Source organism: Protomyctophum parallelum (genome assembly GCF_964188405.1).
Source record: "Protomyctophum parallelum genome assembly, chromosome: 16".
NCBI lineage: Eukaryota > Metazoa > Chordata > Actinopteri > Myctophiformes > Myctophidae > Protomyctophum > Protomyctophum parallelum.
In genome coordinates, this window is record NC_139711.1 from 10,816,167 (window position 1) to 10,837,861 (window position 21,695).

The window sequence follows — 21,695 nt, forward strand, 5'->3', positions numbered from 1 at the left end:
CTGTGGCGGAGAAACGCACCGGAGCCCTATTATCTATTAAAGCCCTCCTATATATTAAACAATAAAATATATGAACCGTGGCATCTTTTGAGAGGGGCCCCTGTCAAACCCGAGGCCCCTGGGATCTCCCTAACATATCACACCTGCTTGCTTGCTGCAGGACAACTGAAGGAGTGAACATAATGCGTGTGTCCCCGTTGCTGAGCCATTCGGCATGCATAGCACATGCACTGCAGTAGACCTTCTACTGTAGCAATGTCATGCATTTGAATCCGGCTCATGAACTGCACGTTCACTCGGCTCTTCTTTCATAATTTGTAATGAAGCGGAAATATGCCACGAAAAGATGTATTATGCAGTGTATATAATATATTAACCAATGTGTAGAAACGATGTCATCAATATTCAGCTTTATAAAATACCTTTTTTTGTGTGTTTTAACCCATTCTGACCGGGCACCCATTTTGGTGTTGGCATCATGTTATGCTTTAGCTATTGAAAAATAGCAGATCTACAAGCTCATATCGCGCCACAATATGCCATTATCCACTGTACTTTTGGCAGACCAGGACATTTATTTTCTTTAAAATTGTTTATTCCGAGTTTCACTCATTCAGGCAATATGTATATAGGAGGCTGACATTGACTTTTTTGAGAAACTGATGATATTTCAGTGTAGGGAAGAAAAATGCTGATGCAGCAGGGGAATGTTGCAGGCAACAGCAGGTCTCAAAAATGTCAGTAAAGGCACCAATTGGATGATATTAACTGGGAATTGGGCCATTACACGTTCAGGAGGTATAGCCTTCAGTTCGGTTTAGATACAAATGCGTTATATCTGAGTGTAATTGACCACACTGTAACAACCGACAATAACCAATGGATCATTTCCCACCATCTCCTCCCTCAGCTGACCAACGGTGAGCTGCGGTTCAGGTATCTCTGTGGCAGTAGCCCTACTGGCTCCTTACTGGTGAGGGCTGCTCCTGTATCAGACGGTCGCTGGCATCACGTCCTCCTGGAGGTGAACTCCACCTCCCTGAAACTGACCCTGGACCAGCAGCACACCGCCGTGGCCGTCCTCAGCCAGCCCTGCCGCATGATGCGCTCCCACGCCGCCTTGCTCTTCGCCTCCCCGGCCGAGGACTCCGACGGAAATTCCGTCCGACCCGACGCAACCCAAGGGTCCCCGGCTAACTTCGTTGGCTGCCTGGAGGGCCTGGAGTTCAACGGCGAGCAGATCAGGGTGGGCGATGCCGGCGAGTGGGCGGGGTCCGGGAGCAGGAAGGTGTTTGGCGTGTATCAGTGCTGTGGCCAGGCAGACACCTGCACCCACAGCCCCTGTCAGAACGGAGGCAGCTGCGAAGAGGACGCAAATGGAGGTGAGTGTAGGTGTAGCATAAATCATGGAGGATCGCTTCAAATTCCTTTGTCTAATCTAAATCATACTTTAATACATATTAGTAACTGATTCCCAAAATAGTATAGCTTCAAAACAATCACAAGTGGAATATGTCATGAGAAGGTCATATTACATGCACTAATGAGGCCAGAAATCTCTTGAGTAATCTTCGATTTTCTCTAAACATTTATAACCAATGAACAATATCACCAAATCAGCTATCAGTGAAATCACTAAATCAGGAGTATTGCCAAGATCGTTTAAATCAACCGCTCCAGCTTGTACAAAATACTCCATTATAGGGTTCTTATAATGAGCACATTTGCTCTATTCTTGCTGCATTGCACTGTTTACCTATGGATCATTTGTCATCCCTTACACCCTTGCTCATGCCCTCAGATCTGCAGAACAGCTACAGGTATTACGCTCCTCGCGAAAGGCAAAGGGTGACCGTGCTTTTGCAGTAGTTGCACCTACATTATGGAACGCCCTACCTTGCACTTTAAAAAACGCTGAGTCTGTCAAATTTGTTTTTAAACGTTTGTTTTTAAACGTTTTTATTTCTGAAACATTTTCCCGATACAGCACTTTGTAACCTTGTTAAGAAAGGTGCTTTATAAATAAAATGTACTTACTTACTCACTTACTCTCAGTCTCTAGAGGGTAGAAGGGAATTTACCATATAGGGCTCCCGGATTTGTGGAATGACCTTCCGTTGGAAGCTGCCACACCATTGTCCTCTTTAAAAAATCTTTAAAAAAACAAATTCACTAGTTCACTAGTTTTTCTTAATTATTATTATTTATTTTCATACCAATTTTTCTCCCCAATTCCTCCTCACACACATTTGTGTTTTGTCACTGCTGTCAGTGTCCTACTAGCCTCGGAAACCCAGGCGTTTCTATTTCCAGGGAGAAAAACAAAGTCTGGGACCGAGTGAGTCCACTTCAATTCGGCATACAGTAGCGCAAACGTCGATCACTCTCTGCTGATTTAATTTGCTTTTAATTGCTTTTATTAATGTATTTATTCTTGTATCTATTTCTTGACTGTGAAGGAATGATCTTTACCATCTTTTGTTATGATATATATTGCAAAAAAAACCCCCGACCTAATCTCTTTATACTGCGGTAAGAAGCATCCTAGTGTCCTACTAGAGGCTGTGTATTAGCCAGTACCGAACAATAGTAATATTCTGCTGGTTAATCTGATGACATCGATATGTGGATCCCCCACACACACACACACACACACACACACACACACACATACACGTTCAGTTACGTTCAGGCACAGTTGTAAAACACGCTGCTGAGCAACAAATGCATATATTATTTCCCCAATGACAAACTCCCATGAGGAAAATACAATCCTCCATCCTATCTGTTGCACATCACACCTAAGCCTTGGATTTGCTTTCTTCCATTCATTGGCGTTGTTGTGTTAGTTTTTTTCCCTTGCATTTGAGCTCACCATGGTTTGAAAATGCATGGCCTGTGCAGACCTATAGCCTATAACGCCTGATAATTATACTGCACGCTGGTGTCTCACATCAGAAATGGCCTATACTGTTATATATCTGCAAGCTCACAGCTGTGAGTTTGTAGATTTGCTATTTTCAGTGCGAGACATAATGCACAACGAAGTCTGTGGGGGTCTGAGCGGGAAAAACATTTCTGTGATCCAGGGGGCGTGGCTTTGTTGTCTACTCTATAGTAGCATGCTGTGCCGAGGTTCAGAGGCATGCACACACACACACACACACACACACACACACACACACACACACACACACACACACAATGATAACCCCAGACAACTTGGCAACAACCCACAGTAGCATTTAGCTACAGTGAGGTGTCCAATCGCTGGATGAGGATTTAGATTACATGCTGTTTAATGCATTTGTCTCCTCAGTGGGTTGGTATTGGAGCTCATTTTATGCTGTTAATTAGCTTTTCTGCCATGGGCTATTAGATCTGTAGTGCCAGTTGCGGCCCCAAGTCTTACTGTAGTTTGGGATTAGTTCTTCTTATTATTGATAGTATAGCAGCAGCAGTACAACATAGTACACTGCAAATAGAACGTGTGTGAAATACAATGAAGTGTCCAGAACATTAGCTGTTTGTCAGCCTGTGGATATTACAAAAAAACGTATTTCAAATAGACAATGGCCCGGTTTCCCAAAGGACACCTCTTACACCATGGTGTAAGAGGTATGGTGTTGAACATGCTCAGTTGCCCTCTAGGCCGCACATGAAGCCTGTGAACATAGACATTATGTGCATAGATGTGCCACACAATGGTAGGCCTCAGGCCTGAGGCCTGGTATGGTAGGCCTTAGGCCTCAGGTCTACCATTCTGAAATGTAATTTTTTTTTTTTAAACATAATCAATAAACATATTATGTTTATTGATTTTCTTTTACAGTACAAAGAAGTATTTTCAAAACAATTGACATATATTTATGTATATATATATATTTATATATATATATATACAACACAACAATCAAACACTATGCCGCACACAGGCTTCATGTGCGGCCTAGAAGGCAACTGAGCATGGGCAACACCATACCTATAATACCAATAATACTGCTTCAATATGATGCTACTGCCACTATACCCCACTGTTTCTGAAAGTTGGGTAACCCTCTGGGTTACTTGAGGGGAATTACAAATGGAATTTGTCCAGTTTTCGGTGAAGAAGTGACCACCGTTTGTTAGTAAAAACGGAGAGATGTGTTGTGTGAGCGGTGACCACCGCGGAGTGACGTCACGTCGTATTTTTCCGGCTGTCACCTCTTCACCGAACTGGACTGTGAATTGGCCTTCACGGGTTCATTTGTACAATCTCAGAGTTATGGGGAAGCTCCCCCGTTCTGACCACCACTACGTAATAATAATACGGGCTGTGTGTTTTCCCTGAGTATTAGGAGTGAGAGTGAGTAGTAATTGACATGCTTGTCTCAGACGTGAGTTGTGTTTCCTCTCCAGAGGCACGCTGCAGGTGTCCAGGGAACCACCATGGCTCCCACTGTGAGCTGCTTGATAACCCGTGCTCCTCTCAGCCCTGCACACACGGAGAGCTGTGCGTGCCCAAGGCTCAAGGTTACATCTGCAACTGCTCGCAGGATGTAGCCGAAGCTAGGTAAGGCATGCACAAACATGAACGTACACACGATTACAAATTAATCTGTGCTCGCGCAAGCATTCATGCACACACGCACACATGCATACACACATGCACACACACACGCGCGCATGCACGTACGCACGTGCACACACACGCACACGGACGCACGCACGCGGGCGGGCGCGTGCTTGATAGATACTAAACTAGATAAAGTGCCCCTCGGGGCACAGGTCTCCACTAGGGCAGATCAGGTTGTGGCCTCCTGGTGGCACTATAATAGGCCTATGTGAAAACAAAAGGGTGACATTTCTTCTTACGCCTTGGATGGCAATTGGATGATTTGAGGCATTTTGTTCCAAAAATGTATGTTTTGCAAAAATCCACCTGTTGGTGGTGCTGTAACAGGCCAATGTGAAAAGGGTGAGATATATTCCTCAGCCTAGTAGGAAAGTCGGTGAAAGATTTCACATAAATTGCGTTCATGATTTGAGGTTTTTTGTTCAAAACGGACCAATCCTGCAAACTTTGAAAGCCAAAGTTAGCCAATTAACATTGGCTAAGATGCTTTTATTAGCACAAGGCTATGATGAGCACCAATGAACAGCACCACTATTGTGTGACAAAACATGAAATTCAGAAACACCTTGCGTATTGCAGTGGTCCTACTTGTGCAATTTGATTGGAAAGGGATATGCAAATGGTTATGCAAATGGAACACACATACACACGGACACACACACACGGACACACGGACGGAGTGCAAAACGTCACTCCCCATGCCTTCTCTCCCCATGCCGCACGCACGTACGCACGAACGCACGCACGCATGCACGCACGCACGCACGCACCACAGATATCTATCTAGATATTAGATTAGATACGTACACACAAGAATACAGAGACATGGACATGTTTGCTAAATAACGCATTCAGACATACTCACACACACACACACACACACACACACACACACACAATGACCCAAAGGTTTTACAGTCACATCACGAACAAAGACTGCAAAGTGCACTCATCATAAGTGTGGAATTATTGACCATTTGCATATCCCTTTCCAATCAAATTGCACAAGTAGGATCTCTGCAATTAGCTCTCTATGGTCAGGGGTTTCTGAAATTCATGTTTTGTCACACAATAGTGGTGCTGTACATTGGTGCTCATCATAGCCTCGTGCCAATAAAAGCATCAACACATTCCCTCCCGTTACCATAGGTGGTAATGTGAGGCCAGTGCCAGTGAAATGCGCGACATAAGCAGAAAAGAAGAAGCATTATTGTCTTCATTGCCGGGGTCGCTCACGGCTGTGTTCTGCCGATCGGACTTTTATTATGGTTAGCGCGACCTCAAATTAATGTTTTATTAAGCTCCCAACATCGTATACTTTATCCCATTCTAAGCACTTTTTAAAAACAGTAATGACCACGTGCGCGGGCACTGAGGATTGGGATGTAGGCTGTTTCTACCATGGGAGTCCCATGGGTCCAGCTATGGAAATACGGTAACAAATATTATTTTTAAAGCTGGATTAATGCTCTTTAATCAAATCTTGTGTTCTCGTGAATGGCGAAGATGATAATAATAGCTTTCTCGAGATATCTCGACAATGGCATGGATTGTGTTTACCCTTGGGTGACACGTTGAGCATGCAACAACACAGAGAAGGTCACATGTGACGGTCTGTCAGAGCACCGTTTCTCAACCTCGGCTCCGGTGCGTTCAATACTGAACACCTCATCAATGATGAAGTGCTGCTGGCCTTGGTAAATTAGTCTAGAAGTAAGGAAAAAGGCTCATAGCCACGATGCAGGATCATTGATTGATACCAACGTTTCGACCTGGAAAGCTCTTCTTCTGGGAGTATCATGGTCAGTATCATGGTCAGTATAGTCAATATAATTTCAGTATCATGTCAGTTACAGAAGTATAGCGAACATATCAGATCTACAAGCTCACAATATGTTGTGTTGTGAGCTTGTAGATCTGATATTGTAGCTACTACTGAAAACCTTTGCTTTTATAATGGTTTGGGATGCCAGGTTGAAGTCTTTCTGTGGGTTTTATTATAAATATTTAACCAATGGAAAGTATACACTGTAAAAACAAGAGCTTGTGACTAAAATGAATAACTACATTAGAAACATTTCCATTTCCTGAAAAGTAATGCTTTGAGACATACAAGGTTTCTGCCCAGCATATTATATTTTAATAATATAATATAATAATATAAATGCTGTCCAATGTGTCCATACTGTACATTTATCCTTCAAACTGACCTCAACAGCATGTCCCCAACTGGACATATTGAACATCTGCTCATGATACACACAAATTGTGTGTAATTGTTTTACTGCTGTAAATTAGCATGTATTATCCTCTTAAACCCCAGGGGGGTCCAGGGGGGGGAATCAAAAATGTCGCAGTTGGAACCTGAGACCTTGACCAGCCCCATTTACCCGCTGAGAGCTGTCCGTGAGGCGGGGGCTTAAACCCATAGCCTTCAATATAAAAGAAAAGGGGACAAACTTTTCTTTTATATTGAGCCTGTTTGTTGACTTTAATTATGCCCCAAAGGGATGTTGCTGCAGGACAGCTATAGTCAGAACAGTGAGTGGAAAACTGCTGTATTTGGCATTGATCTATCACTGCAAAAGCTGAAATAAACGCACCCAAATGAATCTGAATAAGGTCACTTTGCAATTCACACAGCAGTGCAGCAGTGCAGATATGCAACTGCAACTCACAGTATCCTGCCTTTACTGCAGGCTCATTATATGACACAATACTGTACTTTGCTATGCATCACCTGGTGCAATTAATCTTCTATGCCATATCTCATGAGACAAAAGCAGGGGGAAAAGAGGGTAATGTTGAAAAGCAGCATTGCATGTTGATGTGACAACATAAAACAACTAAAGGCTTTTTCCTGCAGCATTTTTTGTGTGTATGCAGCGTTACATGCCCGGGGATGATGGGAAATCATGGCGACAAATACCAGCTCAACAGTTCTCCACTCCAATTGCTATTGGAATATAGAGCTAATTATTAAGACAAAAATAAATAAATAATAATAATAATAAATCACGTACACCCCCTGTTTTGAAAGAAGCCATGGAGGCATGGAGTATTTAGGAGGTAGAGCAGGTCGTCCAATTATCCCTGGGTCGGCGGTTCGAATCCCGGCTCCTCCTGTCCACATGTCGAAGTGTCCTTGGGAAAGACACTGAACCCTACATTGCCTCCAATGAGTCGGTCGGTGTAAGCTTGCCACCATTGGTGTGTGAATGTGGGAAGTGAGGACGCTGGCGTCGACTGTTCGCTGCTTCACCTCCCAATGTATGAATGAATGAACAATTGTAAAGCACTTGGAAAAGCGCTCAATTCGCTTCAATTCATTATTCATTAGTGTGCATTTCACAATGAACAACAGTTATGCTTTGCATTAAAGCAATTCAAACAGAACACATAAATGTGGCTGGTTGGCCATTAGAACCAGCAAAAGCATAATGCAAATGCATACACTATCTCTTAAGAAATTATACATGAATGCATAATCAAATATTCAAAACAATACACGATTATTATAACAGAGCTGAGAACCACTCATATTCTCATATTTACACATTTCTACACCCTGGAGAACCACCGGAAGTAATCACCCTTTGCTCTCCTGTCAGGTGCCATAACCTGGTTGAAGCCTGCACCCCCAACTCCTGTCCAGGACAATTTGACTGCAAGTACTCTGAGGGCTCGATCCACTGCGACCCTCTGCCTCAGGTGAGTTCAGTCTACCAGAGTAGAGACAATTAGTACTCTGAGGGCTCGATCCACTGCGACCCTCTGCCTCAGGTGAGTTCAGTCTACCAGAGTAGAGACAATTAGTACTCTGAGGGCTCGATCCACTGCGACCCTCTGCCTCAGGTGAGTTCAGTCTACCAGAGTAGAGACAATTAGCCTCATGCCTCAAGAGTTATCTACTTGAACCCCAGCATCCATATTCTGGGGAGATCATTTGCCAAACAATAGCCGATCTGCAAGCTCATAACGCGTCGTCATGATGCATTAATTGTGAGTTTGCAGATCGGCAACTCGGGTCCATTTTTGAGTGGTGCAGTCACTCCAAGGAACAGCAATGTGTGTCCCTTTGTCTGTCTGTTTAAATACTAAGAATAGAGAGTGGTTACATTGAATTGAAAACTTTATGTCAGACACAATGGGTCCATATACAAAAAACAGGGAAAAACAAGACACAATAAAAAAAACACAGAGATAGCCTACAGTATGTGACTATTTTCACTCCAGACAGTCTTGATTATTATCAGGACTGTCTGGATATCCATGATTTATTATGTGCCAGGGATATCCCAGGGATATAGGTGAGCTTTTGGTCATTTTATTGTATTTCATCGGGTCGCCCTTTGATCTAATGATCAAAGGGCTACCGATGAAATACAATAAAATGTCTTATCGAATCCACATATTGATGTTTGCCTTGGGTTTCACTACAATTACATTTCAAACTGGCATCCCTAATTTGGGCATGTCATTAAAGGTGGGCAACTGGACATTTTAAGAAAAGAAAATAGCGGATCTACGGGCTCACCAATGTGTTGCAACGCATAGTCTTTTTTCCCTGTTTGTCATACGACAGCGGGTATCAGTATGTCAATCAATCATCCAATCAATCAATATGTGTGCCTCTCAGGTGTCTCCGGTGATTGGATATGTGGAGATCATGGAGATATCGGCCAGTGTTCTAGGTTTACTCCTCCTGGTGGCTGTGTTTGTCTGCGTCAGGAAACGTTACGTTCAACAGAACAAGAAGAAACCAGCATGTATCCAGGACTCCAACGGGTAAGAGCAGCAAGCACAGATCTGCAAACAATGTGGCAAACCTAGTATGTATGCAGTGGTGGAAAGTACATTTACTTAAGTACTGTACTTAAGTACAGTTTTGAGGCATTTGTACTTTACTTGAGTATTTCCAATTTCCAATAGTATTACTTCTACTCCTCTACATCTTGGATCCAAATATTGTACTTTTACTCCACTACATTTATTTGACAACTTTAGTGACTATAGTTACATTTTTATTATTATTACAAAACATACTAACTTCAAACATATTAACTTCAGCCCCATATACATCGTGAGCTTGTAGATCTGCTATTTTCAAAAACATTTGTATACATTTGAAAACTTGACATGGGATGTTATGCATGTGTACTTTTAATTGTGGTACTGGTACATTTGGTACTGGTACATTTTGATGCCAATACCTTTGTACTTTTACTCATGTCAATTTTGAATAACGGACTTGCAGTATTGATACTTTTAACATTTAAAAAAATGTGAGTACTTTTTCCACCACTGCCTGGCCCTCTACTGTATGTTCTCTGTGGGTTTAGTCTTTATAACCAGGAACTCAAATCTGAGTCTTTTTGTCCTTCTTTCACTGCAGCTTTCCCTTCATATCGTCTTTCAGGTGAATTGAATTCACACAAATGTAAAAAATTATAATATATAAGCCGACTGTATTTATTTAAAAAATAAAGAAATACAAAAAATAGAATAAAATAAACATATGAGAAACAACAATAAAAGTAAGATTATTTTAATTAAAATTATTCTTATTAAGAATAATTGAAGATTGAATCTTATTTATATTCACAGCTACTTCCAGCCCAATCTGACCAAGGGCATCATGGTCAACAGCCACCAGTTGAATCCCATCGAGATGAACTCACTTGGCTCCGTCAGCGACCTGGACCACACGCCGTTTCGCTCGCTCCGACCCCGCAGTCAGATCGGCCCGCCGGGAGGAGGAGGAGGGGTCGTCTCCCCGAAGACACAGGGCCCAGTTGTGTGCAGTGTGGCCCCCAACCTCCCCGCACGACCTCCCTCCAGTTCCGACAATGACTCCATCCGGAAGCATCACAGGGAATATGAAGGTAGGACACCGTACGGAAATGTGGAAAACTCGCCAGCAAATATTTAGTTATTCTTGTACGGTATAGTTGACGCCTCATTCATACAGATTGATGCCTTTATTCACAGTATGGACTCTCAGAATGAACGACCTTGTTTCGAACAAAAAAAAACGTATTCGCTTTATCGCTGCGTAATATTCAAGAGAAAAAAAAAATCTTTGCAGGAGAATTAATTGCATAAAAGAAAGACTGGTGTCTAAAAGGCCTTAGCATTGGTACTTAATCCCAGTACATCATTAGATTACATGATCACCAACATGACATCGATTCCCAAATTCTCCATCTTCTCCAAAGAAGCAGTTATAATACGATACACCGTTGTCCCTCTATACACAAGCATACCAAATACAGGTTTATTACTGCATTGTCTGTGGCCCTACGAAGGCAAACGGCAGGAGACCGTTTTTATGCGCTCCTAAATGCCAAAGTTGATGACATTGGAGTAGTTGTCACAACAGTTTGGCCTATAGGGGTGAGAGCAACCGTCCCATGTGCAATAGGTCCCGCATCAAATTCCCACTATAGCTGGTCTTGTCAAAGGAACAATAAATCCACCTTCCTCTGGACAGCCATCACTGTCTCAGGCATGGCTGAGAAGAGATTCATCCATGCCTTCATCACCTCCCATCTCGACTATTGCAATGGAGTCCTGTTCGGGGTTCCTAACCCTGGCCAAGTTCCAGTTTGTGCAAAACTCAGCTGCCAGGGTTCTCACCCCCCACACAAAGCCCTGGCAGCACATCACCTTGATCCACCTGTATTGGCAGGTTAAATTCCATATCACCTTGAAATCTCTTCGTGCCCTTGCCCTCCAGTATACCTGTCTGATCTCCTACAACATCATCTTATCTCGCACCAGTGACAGTTGGTGACAGTGCCTTCAATGCGGCAGACTCCCACCCTCCCGATAGAGATTAGCAATGCCCGAACACAGATTTAAGTTCTTCTATAAATCTAAGTTATTATTATTAAAGCACCCTTGATCGGGTGACCAAAGACTCTAAAAATGGGACCCAGTGCCTCCCTGCTTGACACTTGGCATCAAGGGTTGGATTGGGGGTAAATCCCTGTGACATACTAGCGTCATGTCCAGGGGGTGTACTTGTACATCAAGCTGCCTCACGCTACAGAAACAGGAGATAGGCTCCTGCCCTATTTACTTACCCTTGATCCAGTAAGAAAACAAGACTAAACAAGCCTAGTTTAGTGGGACCCTGGTTACAGGTGGCTGATATTGGAACATTCTCGGAAAATGACACCTCTGACTTCTCTCTTGTTTGTGATCTAATCTCTGTTCTGTTCTCGAATTCCCAAAATGTTCTGTTCCCAAATGAGTGTGTAGGGTAGGGTGGGTGATCACACCTGGTCAAACTAGACTATGAGCACCTGTGTTAAGCTAATTGATACACAGGATACAAACAAGCAATCCCCATACACACTTGACAGAGAGCCTACGATATGTTAGTTACCGGTACATCTATTCTTGTTATTATAAAAAAATATCTGTGTGGGGAAATACCTTGAGGTTACATCTAGGTTATATCTACTGTAAGCTAAGTTTACATCATCTTGTTTTTCTGGAAATAGACTTTGAGAGGAAATCCTGTCATCATGACTAGGGCCCCGAATCAACCGATTCACTAAGCTGTTTACACCCATATTTTGGGTGTAAAGGAATTGTCCAAACTTCCCACGTTATAGTAGTCTACTCTAGAATAAGGAATTCTAATGACATAAACCAAGCTTTGGTCCCATGTAAGTCTGCATCCGAGGAGACTTGAGAAAGAGCGGCTATCCAAAGTTCCTTTACGCCCCAAATATGTATACACCCCAGAAAGTCTGTTCACAGACTTCGCACAGGTTCATCCCTATGTTCTCCGGGTTCTGTGTTCCCCGCTTACCAAAGGGTTAGGAAACTTAGAACATACACAACGTGGAACATAGAACCCTGTCCCCCCCACCATAGAACGGCCCTTGCAAACAGAGTCCAATGTTTTCATCCTATTGCACACCACCTATGACATTTCCATCCGATGAGTGGCTTAGACGGCGTAATTTCTTCAATCAGACCAGTTTGATGCCTGTGATTATTATTTTTATTTTTGTATGCGTTAAAACTGATTGGCCAATAAGAAATTGCATTGGACAATAGTTTGCACACTGCACGAGTGAGTGATTGTCGTGACTTGCTCATATCTCCACTCAATCAGTTGAGTGGAGATACATTATGTTCCACAATTCCCACCGCTATTGTTTTCCGGCTGCATACTAGCACAACTGTAGCTCAAGGTCATTTGTAGGCATTTAATGCAGCTATGCACTCATAGCAGCTCATCATGGAAACACAAGACATTGATTAAATTCTTGCACACTTCACAGATCAAGGCGTGCTGTGCGAGTCCTGATACGGTCAGGAAATAACAAAGACATTCCTCTTTGTTTCATCTTCCCTGTAAATTTGCCTTTCTCTCTCTCTCTCTCTCTGTCTCAATCTTTTTCTCTTTGTTATATTCAGTTTTATTCCATCTCTCTTATGCAGAGATGATTCTTCTTTAATTTGTAAACTAAACTTTTGTTTACTTTCTCTGCGACACAATTGTCTGTGTATTTTTAGGCCATTTTAATTTGATATTTGATAAATGAAATTCAGAAAACAGTCTGTTTAAAAAAAATACTATTTAGAAATGGTGCAGTGGGTAAGCTCCGCATGTGAATCATTTCTTTTACGCAAGTTCTCTATTTTTCCGCATGTCTGTGGGGGTTACGCAGCCCTTCACCCCGGCCTTCAGAGGGGAAAAAACACTACATACGGAACCCGCGGGGTGGAGGAATTGTCGGTGCAGCCTAACCCTAGCTGCTACGCCCGCGGTACGGTTCAGCCTAACCCTAGCTGCTACGCCCGCGGTTCGGTTCAGCCTAACCCTAGCAGCTACGCCCGCGGTTCGGTTCAGCCTAACCCTAGCAGCTACGCCCGCGGTACGGTTCAGCCTAACCCTAGCAGCTACGCCCGCGGTACGGTTCAGCCTAACCCTAGCAGCTACGCCCGCGGTACGGTTCAGCCTAACCCTACTGTAGCTGCTACGCCTTCGGTACGGTTCAGCCTAACCCTAGCAGCTACGCCCGCGGTACGGTTCAGCCTAACCCTAGCAGCTACGCCCGCGGTACGGTTCAGCCTAACCCTACTGTAGCTGCTAGGCCTTCGGTACGGTTCAGCCTAACCCTAGCAGCTACGCCCGCGGTACGGTTCAGCCTAACCCTAGCAGCTACGCCCGCGGTACGGTTCAGCCTAACCCTAGCAGCTACGCCCGCGGTACGGTTCAGCCTAACCCTAGCAGCTACGCCCGCGGTACGGTTCCGTTCCGTCCCCAGTGTAGCCCAGCCCTTAGAATCCTGCTGTTAGTGGGGCTAAAAACAGAAGCCATAAATACATAATTATAATAAAAAGGGAAAACTTGACTGACTCCAATATAGCAGATGTTCCAGTACTACTTATTCCAGTTCACAGAAGAACCATCCTAATATAAATGCACCACTTCTCTGTTTCTACGTGTGTACGTCTGTAAATCCACGCAACGCGAGAACCGTTTGCCCCACCGACTTCAAATCTGTCACACGCGTTCCACACCGCCACATGGAGTGCAGTTGTCCAGAACCAGCACAAAAGCCTCTGCCCAGGCCAGGCCTGGCACCACAGGGGAGCTGGAGGGGACTAACCCCCCTCAACCCAACCTCTCATATGAAAAGAGCGTTTTTTCTTTGTTTTTTTTCTTTTGTAATGTCTGATGTGAAGGAATGTGTTGCTATTTTCTTTCTTGAGATAATGGATGGCTTTGAGCCATAATTTCGAGGCATTAACCTAACAATAGACCTGCCAAGGACCTAGCCCTAACCTCAAATTTGAGGTCCTGGGATGACGCACGTCCGTCCACCTCCATGAAAGTGCTGCAGTTCCACTTTTCGCCAGTAGGTAGTGGCAGCTTCAATGTTGGATAGCCTTACTGGGGTCTTGGGGCACGTCTGTAATCCACGTAACTCAAGAACCTCAAGAACAGCACAAAAGGCTCTGGTCAGGCTCTGCCAGTGGACCTCACCTGTAGATTCCATGACGTCGCATTGAGATTAGGCAACACACTTCATATTTGGGCATGCCTGACACAGAACTCCATATATAGGAATAAAGGGACACAGAGAGACGGATACAGAAATCTCCATATATGGGCATAAAAGGAACACAGACAGATGGGTGGAATGGGTACTCTGACACGGGTACAACGGGTATTGCATAGCCGTGGGTGTGCCATGGGATCTCCAACTTCGATTAGCGGACTTGGTGCTCACAGCTGCTTTTAATGAAACAAATGAAACAAACCAAAAAGATTATAGGAGGATTATGTTGAGTGCTGTAAAAAGCTTATATGCACTGTATCTCTCTCCTCAGTCTACCCAGCAGACCCTGACTACTACGGCCGCCCCGCCACCAGAGAGTTCCCCCAGTTCGACATCGTGGAGGACCTCCCACACTCCGCCACCTCCACCATGGACTCGCGCCGGAACTCCCGCTTCGGCGGCTTCCCGTTCCCCCTGGACCGCTGTGACCGCCGCGCGCCCCTGCCGCCCTGCTACAGCAACCAGAACCTGGACGACTTCCTCGGTCCCGACGGGCACCCGCTGCCCAGCACCCAGTGCCCCAACGAGTACACCGCCATCAGCTACTACCCCGCCAGGCAGCACGCCCGCAGTCTGGACAACGTGTCCGGAGGCTACAAGAGACTCAGCATGCGTCTGAGCGTGGCCATGCCTTCCTACGCCGAGCAGACCAGTCCTCCGCCACTGACGGTGGCCAATGACACGGACCCCGCCCAGGCCCAAGCGGCGGCTGGTGCGGGGCGGAAACCGCAGAGCTATGCAGGCTCAGATATGGTGGAGAGCGACTATGGGAGCTGCGAGGAGGTCATGTTTTAAAAAAGGTTGGTTTGGGGTTTGTGTTCAGAGCCGAGTTGCCCCCCCCCCCCGACAAACATTTAGTGCAAGAAATACCACACAGGCGCACTCTTTTGTCGTGACCGTGACTTCAAATCCGATCTGCGCCCGTATCGCATGTTATCCCCACTTAGTTGTCACTTTGGCTTCATTTGCTCTCACCTTGCATGCATTTCATCATTTAGTTGGGAGTCACTTTGTGCCGTGAACGCAGACGCCATCTGCTTCCCACACTCTAAGGCAGCTCGTGTGTACAAGCACACACTCACAGAGACAGAAAACTTTGATATTGGGTGGCCATGCTTTGAAGCAGTCCCACAGAGCTTCCCAATGGCTCCTCTCAGTCTGGTGGATGTCTCGAGCAGAGGATGAAAGATATGGAGTTATTAATGAACACTGTCTCACGGGCAGTTGTGATACGGGGGAGGGGGGGGCGGGGGGCACTCAGGATACGTTGGTTATCTCTGCAGTAAGATGAGGATGAACAGGAGAAGTTAATTGTCTCAAAGACACTGGAAGCACTAGCTGTACAGTATTACTGTACTGTAACAGTATTACCAAATGTGAAACAAACGAAAAAATCTGTTTATCTGTGCACGAATGAAGACCTCATCTTCAGCACCAGGAGAGAAAAACCTCTCGGGAGACGGCCAGCCTGTTTATAATAATGTGATCCTGACACGCAGAACGTTGGCTCCCTGTTTGGCTGTTGACTCTTTCTACTCCATTTAATCTGTCAAATATTAGCCAATCAGGCCAAACCCACTCTCCAGACAACTTTTTAAGCACTGTCAGACGGAATAGGAAACCTTGTATCTCCATATTTCATCTCACAACAGGTAGATGGGCGTGTAGATGGACTCGACGCCAATTTCTTTAACATGAAGTGCTTATATTTATTGAAAAAGTGGGGGCAGGATCACGCTTTTTTTAGTGCTTCTAATTAAACATGTCTGTCCATTACACTTGTTCTTGTGCTATTGAACTTGAACGGATTAAATTAGAGCCTACGGCAAAATGAAGACTACGAAAGTCAAACTGGGATAATAAAGATGACCTTGAAGAACGTGGACCTACCAACTCATGACTCATGATGCGACGTATTGTGAGATTCTTCTATTTCTTTTAAATGTTTTGTTTTCACCTTATGACATGCCTAAAATTGGGATTCCAAGTTGAAAACAAGAGCCTGTGATTTAATGATAGCTAGATTAGACCCATTGGAAAACACACAGGTTCCTTTTTCCCCATTTCCACGGTTTAAGAAATGCAAGGTTTCCACCCGACAGCTTCTGTCTAACCGCAGCGTCATAAGAAATGTCACATTGATTTAACACTGACGCACCTTTCACCAGAGCTGTTGTATTACACACCGAGGACTTGCTACCATGACAACGTGTCATGTTCACAAGTTCACATTACATCTATTTCATTCATGAAAAATGAAAAGACAATCATATGAGAATGCAATAGATAGGCCCATAGCCTCTGAATCAAATTCAGCAATGGCACACTAGATGTTAATCCTGTATATAGTGTTTTCCAAATATTTCTAATCCAAACCTGCATTTCCTGCAGGCTAAACATTACACGGACATCAGACGTTGCTCAGTTTATCTATAATGAAAGAGGGCTGGAACCTCGGAATCCAAATGAAAGCCATTAACAACCAAACAAATACAGACAATATTATGTTTGTGGTGAAATGTGTTTTATATTTGAACCCTTCGGTTAATTTGTGTTAAATAGATGGCAGTATTTCCTTTGAATAGATCTTAGAAAAAAACCTGTTGTGACTAGTGATAAAGGGAAAACCTAATTCGGTGTAATTTGCATCGTTAAAGAAATGTCTATGCAGCCATTTAAATTGTGTGAATATGCAAGTTACTGTACAGTATAATAAATATATATATATATATATATCAAAGTTTGTTTTTATAAGATGTTTATGTACAGTCACAGTGCAGTTAAAACCTCAGTGTTGTTTAAATAGTACTTAGTGCATTCAAAGGTTTTTTTATTTTTTAAATATACAGTCCCCCATAAAGGGAGAAATAAAGTGCACAGTACAGATAAAAAACAAATGGAAAAGGTCACCTTTATTAATAATTAGCAGGAAAACAGACTGGAAGACCCGGGCCAAACAGTATGTGCACAGTGTTTGTAGTTGTTGTATACCCTGTGGGGAATACTGCAGTGGTGGGGTTTACAACAGTGGCATGTTTCGGGGTTACTTGCTCAAACACAGAAACATATTAGCCTCACGTAGCAAGCCCTCAATCTGCCTTTACAATGCAATCGCCCCACGGAGTGATATTAGTATGGCTACGCGAGGCTAGAAACATATAGACTAAATGTTCAGATGTTTCTTTCCGTTAATATAACTAAACTTTTTCCAAGTATGCTGCTGTTACCTTTTTTTTTTTTTTTTAAGATATTTTTTTGCGGCTTACGCCTTTTATTGATTTTTTAAGGGACAGATAGTAGGCTGACAGGAAACGGGAGAGAGATGGGGGGATGACATGCGGTAAAGGCCGTGTCGGGTCCGGGAGTCGAACCCGCGGCACACCGCGACTGGATCACCAGTCCGGTGCCCAGACCGTTACGCTACGGCCTGGGCCTGCTGCTGTTACCTTAACAACAAACCTGCTGCCCACTCTTCTGTTACCTTAACAACAAACCATACAAACATATATATTAACTTCTCCCACAATCCATCTGTCAGACACCCACTGGCCTCAAATAGGGACTACTTTAACCACATGAACCCTGGCCTGTAGCGTCTCTATTCTGGGGCGGAAATCTATTTACTCTAGGGTACCAGGACACTGACAATGTATAGGGTTGAAGTAGTGGTTAACTTGCCTCTATTGCTTCAGCTGCATCACACGCACACACACGCACGTGCCGAAAGACTTGAAAGAAAAAGGTTTGATCTGGTCTTTGTATCATTTCCTTTCTCACTTTATTTGTAGCCTAATATCCCTGAATGCCTAGCCAGTATAACGCAAGTCAGCCCCGTGGTTGGAATATCCCAACATCGCTGTTTGTATGCTTATTGTGTTTGTGGCTCACTGCACTGAATGCAGAATGTCAGATGCTAGTTGTCTTAACTGTCACCCCTTTCCATGTTGTGGTTTGTCTGTGAAGAGAATCGTCTGTCTTCGTACAATATATTCATCCGTGTACAAAACGACAGACTGTAATCTCTCTTAATTCATAGATAAATATCTGTATCTGGGTTTTGCTGTTGTAAAGTTGTTGTCTATGTGTTTGTGTTACATGAGTTCACTTGTATGAATGTATTGAATGTATCGGACTTAGTTTTTGTTTTTTTAGATTCATTTAAATTGTACATTTATTTTGTATCAATGTGGGTCCACTCCCATGTTTTGCTGTGTTGTTTCTCTATGAGAGATTTTTTTTAACAAGATGTCGTATTAAATTTTGCTTTTCCATATTGTAAAGAGAATATGAATAAATATACGATCTTATATATAATTAATGTGATATCAAAGTGTTCTGTATTTTAAATACATAGAATACTTATGTTATGCCATTATCTCCGTACGCGCGCGTGCGTGTGTGTGTGTTTGTGTGTGTGTGTACAGCTAATCTCTGGCACCGTTGGCCCGATCGACGTGAAACTGTACACACACTCCCTGGAGGCCAGAGCAACCTCTGCCCCACGAAGTGTTGTGAGCTTGTCGATCTGATCATTTCACTATATATTTTTTTTTCTTCTGGAAAAGCTTTGAATTCTGGAAAAGCTTTTGAACACACGCACGCACGCACACACACACATACATACACACACACACACACACACACACACACAATATTTACACAGCCACATATAAAGTGAGATATGTATGTGTGCAGGCGTGAATAAATACATAAATGGGCATGCCTATATACATGAGCACAAACAAACATGATACGTTTCCCCACAGGGATGGAGGCAGACGCGTGCACATCACACTGAACAAGAACATAATGATGTTTTCACCTGCCAGGGAACAACAGTGAGACAATGTACTTTTCATTCCGCAAAGGTTACAAAATGATAGGCACATAGGCCACTCAATGGAGCATATAGACACAGCACAGCACAGCAGAGTTGTGTGTGTGTGTGTGTGGTGTGTGTGTGTGTGTGTGTGTGTGTGTGTGTGTGTGTGTGTGTGTGTGTGTGTGTGTGTGTGTGTGTGTGTGTGTGTGTGTGTGTGTGTGTGTGTGTGTGTGTGTGTGTGTGTGTGCATACAATTGTGTGTAAAATGTGAATTTGAGGCATACGGGTAAAGGGCGGGGTAAGGTTCCTGCCCACCACCACAGAGACTGGGGTTCTATTCCTCCACAGTCCCTCTGGCATGGCCGTGTACACACAGGCCCTTTTTTGACTAAACAAGTAAAACAACGTTGGTTCTAGAACTGGTTCCGGAAAAGGGGCCAGACTGTCATAGTACAGAACAGGGCAGGGCAAGACTCCTTGGTAAGGAAGAGTGAGGGAGTGTGACCCTCCAGATATTGTATACAGCGCAAACCTACAGGCTCAGGTGATTGCTTTTAGTTAATATGGACAGCCGACTGTCCATGAAACACTGGGCTCCTCGGCAGTTGGAAAAGGAGCCGCCAGGGTGTTGTCAGTGGAAATGGTAAGATCCTGCAGGGGGCAGGACTTTCCAGGGAACAGGAGAAGCTTGTCATGTCTGCATATTGCTTGAGGTGGTGGGAAGTAATCCACTGTGAGACGTCAGGCATGCAGTGATGCTCTCTCTCTCTCTCTCTCTCTCTCTCTCTCTCTCTCACCATGCGTTACAGAAGGAAGGAGGAAAAACTGTTCAGTATTGTCTGCACAACTATAATTCACCATCAAGGACAACACCATCAGTCAGGATGCATTTTAACCGGGTTTATTATGAGAAATGAAACGAATGAAACGAAACAAATGAATGTGTGCGAGGCTTGATTAATGTAGTTCTTTCGTTTGCTGAAGGCGCTGTGGAGAAGCTCCATAGAGACTCCACTAACACATTGGCATGACGATGCCCTCGGGGCCCTATGGAGAGAAGAGAGACACAGGAAGACAAGCAGAGTGGGAGGGAGGGAAGGCCTGGTGCAGAATGTGAGAGCGAAAGGAGAAGTGAAAACATGTGTATTGAGGTGTGGTCCTGCCCGTACAAATGCTGTTAATACACTGGTCTGGTCTGGTTCTCAGTGTCAGGTCCGGGGACCACCAGCGGTCCAAATGCACCCTTACGACGCCATAGAAGACATTATAGAACTAAGCACCATAGAACTCAAGCGAACTTAGGCCACGAGAGACCGCACAGAGGGAGCGCCGAGCGAGTTGCAGTGTCGAATGTTGCGAAGTTCACTTGAGCCGACTCAGCCCCATCCGAGTTGCGACCCAATAGGCACAGAATAGTAAATCCTCATCCCCACATGGTCCCCCTCTAAAATGAACACAGCGGCGCGCTCCCTAGCCATAGAGTTATATAATCTAGAGACCAGACAACCCCGCCCCCAGCTTTTAATTTCAATGGAAGTTCCTCAGTGGTGTTTGAAGCACCTGGAACTTGGAAGTCTGCCGGAAGTACCACTGTTGGCTATTCGCGGCTTCAACGTTGGCCAGCCGCCCCTACCCCATGTATACGTACATACGTATACGCACGTGTTCATGGTGTGTTTATTTGTATCAACGTAAATTACGGAATATTCTGCTAGCAGGCATGCAGTCATTTGGATGGTAGCTGGTATGCTCGCCTCAAATCCGGCTCGCCATGAAATGTTCGGATATCCCGCCTGTAGGCCTATACCACCGCCCCCAAAGTCCAGTGAGTTCGGCATAAAAAGCCTTGACTCCCGACCACATATCATAACGTTTTGGTTGCCGCCCTAGTGTAGCGGTTAGAGCATATGCCTTTCATAATTCATACAGAAGGTTGTTGTGGGTTCGAACCCTGCCTGGGGTCAGCGTCAGCAAGGGCATGCGGTCGCAACGGGTTCCAAATGCCAAATCAAATGGGTTCAGATCTGAGCCAACTCAGCCAAGTCTCTGAGGAGGCGTGTCTGAAGCTTGTCCTGGACAGGGATCTCTGGACGTAAAAGCAAAAACAAACATAGAGAGAAGTTATATGAATTATAACTTGAATTATAACTAGCCTAGCCTTTCA

The 21,695-nt window shown here is 44.3% G+C and overlaps 1 protein-coding gene across 2 annotated transcripts in view; it reads left to right on the forward strand.

The window, feature by feature from the left end:
* Positions 1 to 17,581, forward strand: part of fat2 (FAT atypical cadherin 2) — a 101,808-nt gene extending 84,227 nt beyond the window's left edge. Inside the window, exons 24-30 of one of the 2 annotated variants that reach the window (XM_083786018.1) lie at positions 911 to 1,382; positions 4,402 to 4,555; positions 8,230 to 8,329; positions 9,258 to 9,406; positions 10,014 to 10,037; positions 10,226 to 10,503; positions 14,981 to 17,581. In XM_083786018.1, coding sequence (XP_083642144.1) covers positions 911 to 1,382; positions 4,402 to 4,555; positions 8,230 to 8,329; positions 9,258 to 9,406; positions 10,014 to 10,037; positions 10,226 to 10,503; positions 14,981 to 15,504 — 1,701 coding nt within the window. In that variant the 3' untranslated portion in view covers positions 15,505 to 17,581. The remainder of the gene's footprint in view (positions 1 to 910; positions 1,383 to 4,401; positions 4,556 to 8,229; positions 8,330 to 9,257; positions 9,407 to 10,013; positions 10,038 to 10,225; positions 10,504 to 14,980) is intronic. The other variant, XM_083786019.1, reaches the window with a different exon arrangement.
* The last annotated feature ends 4,114 nt before the right edge of the window (positions 17,582 to 21,695 follow it).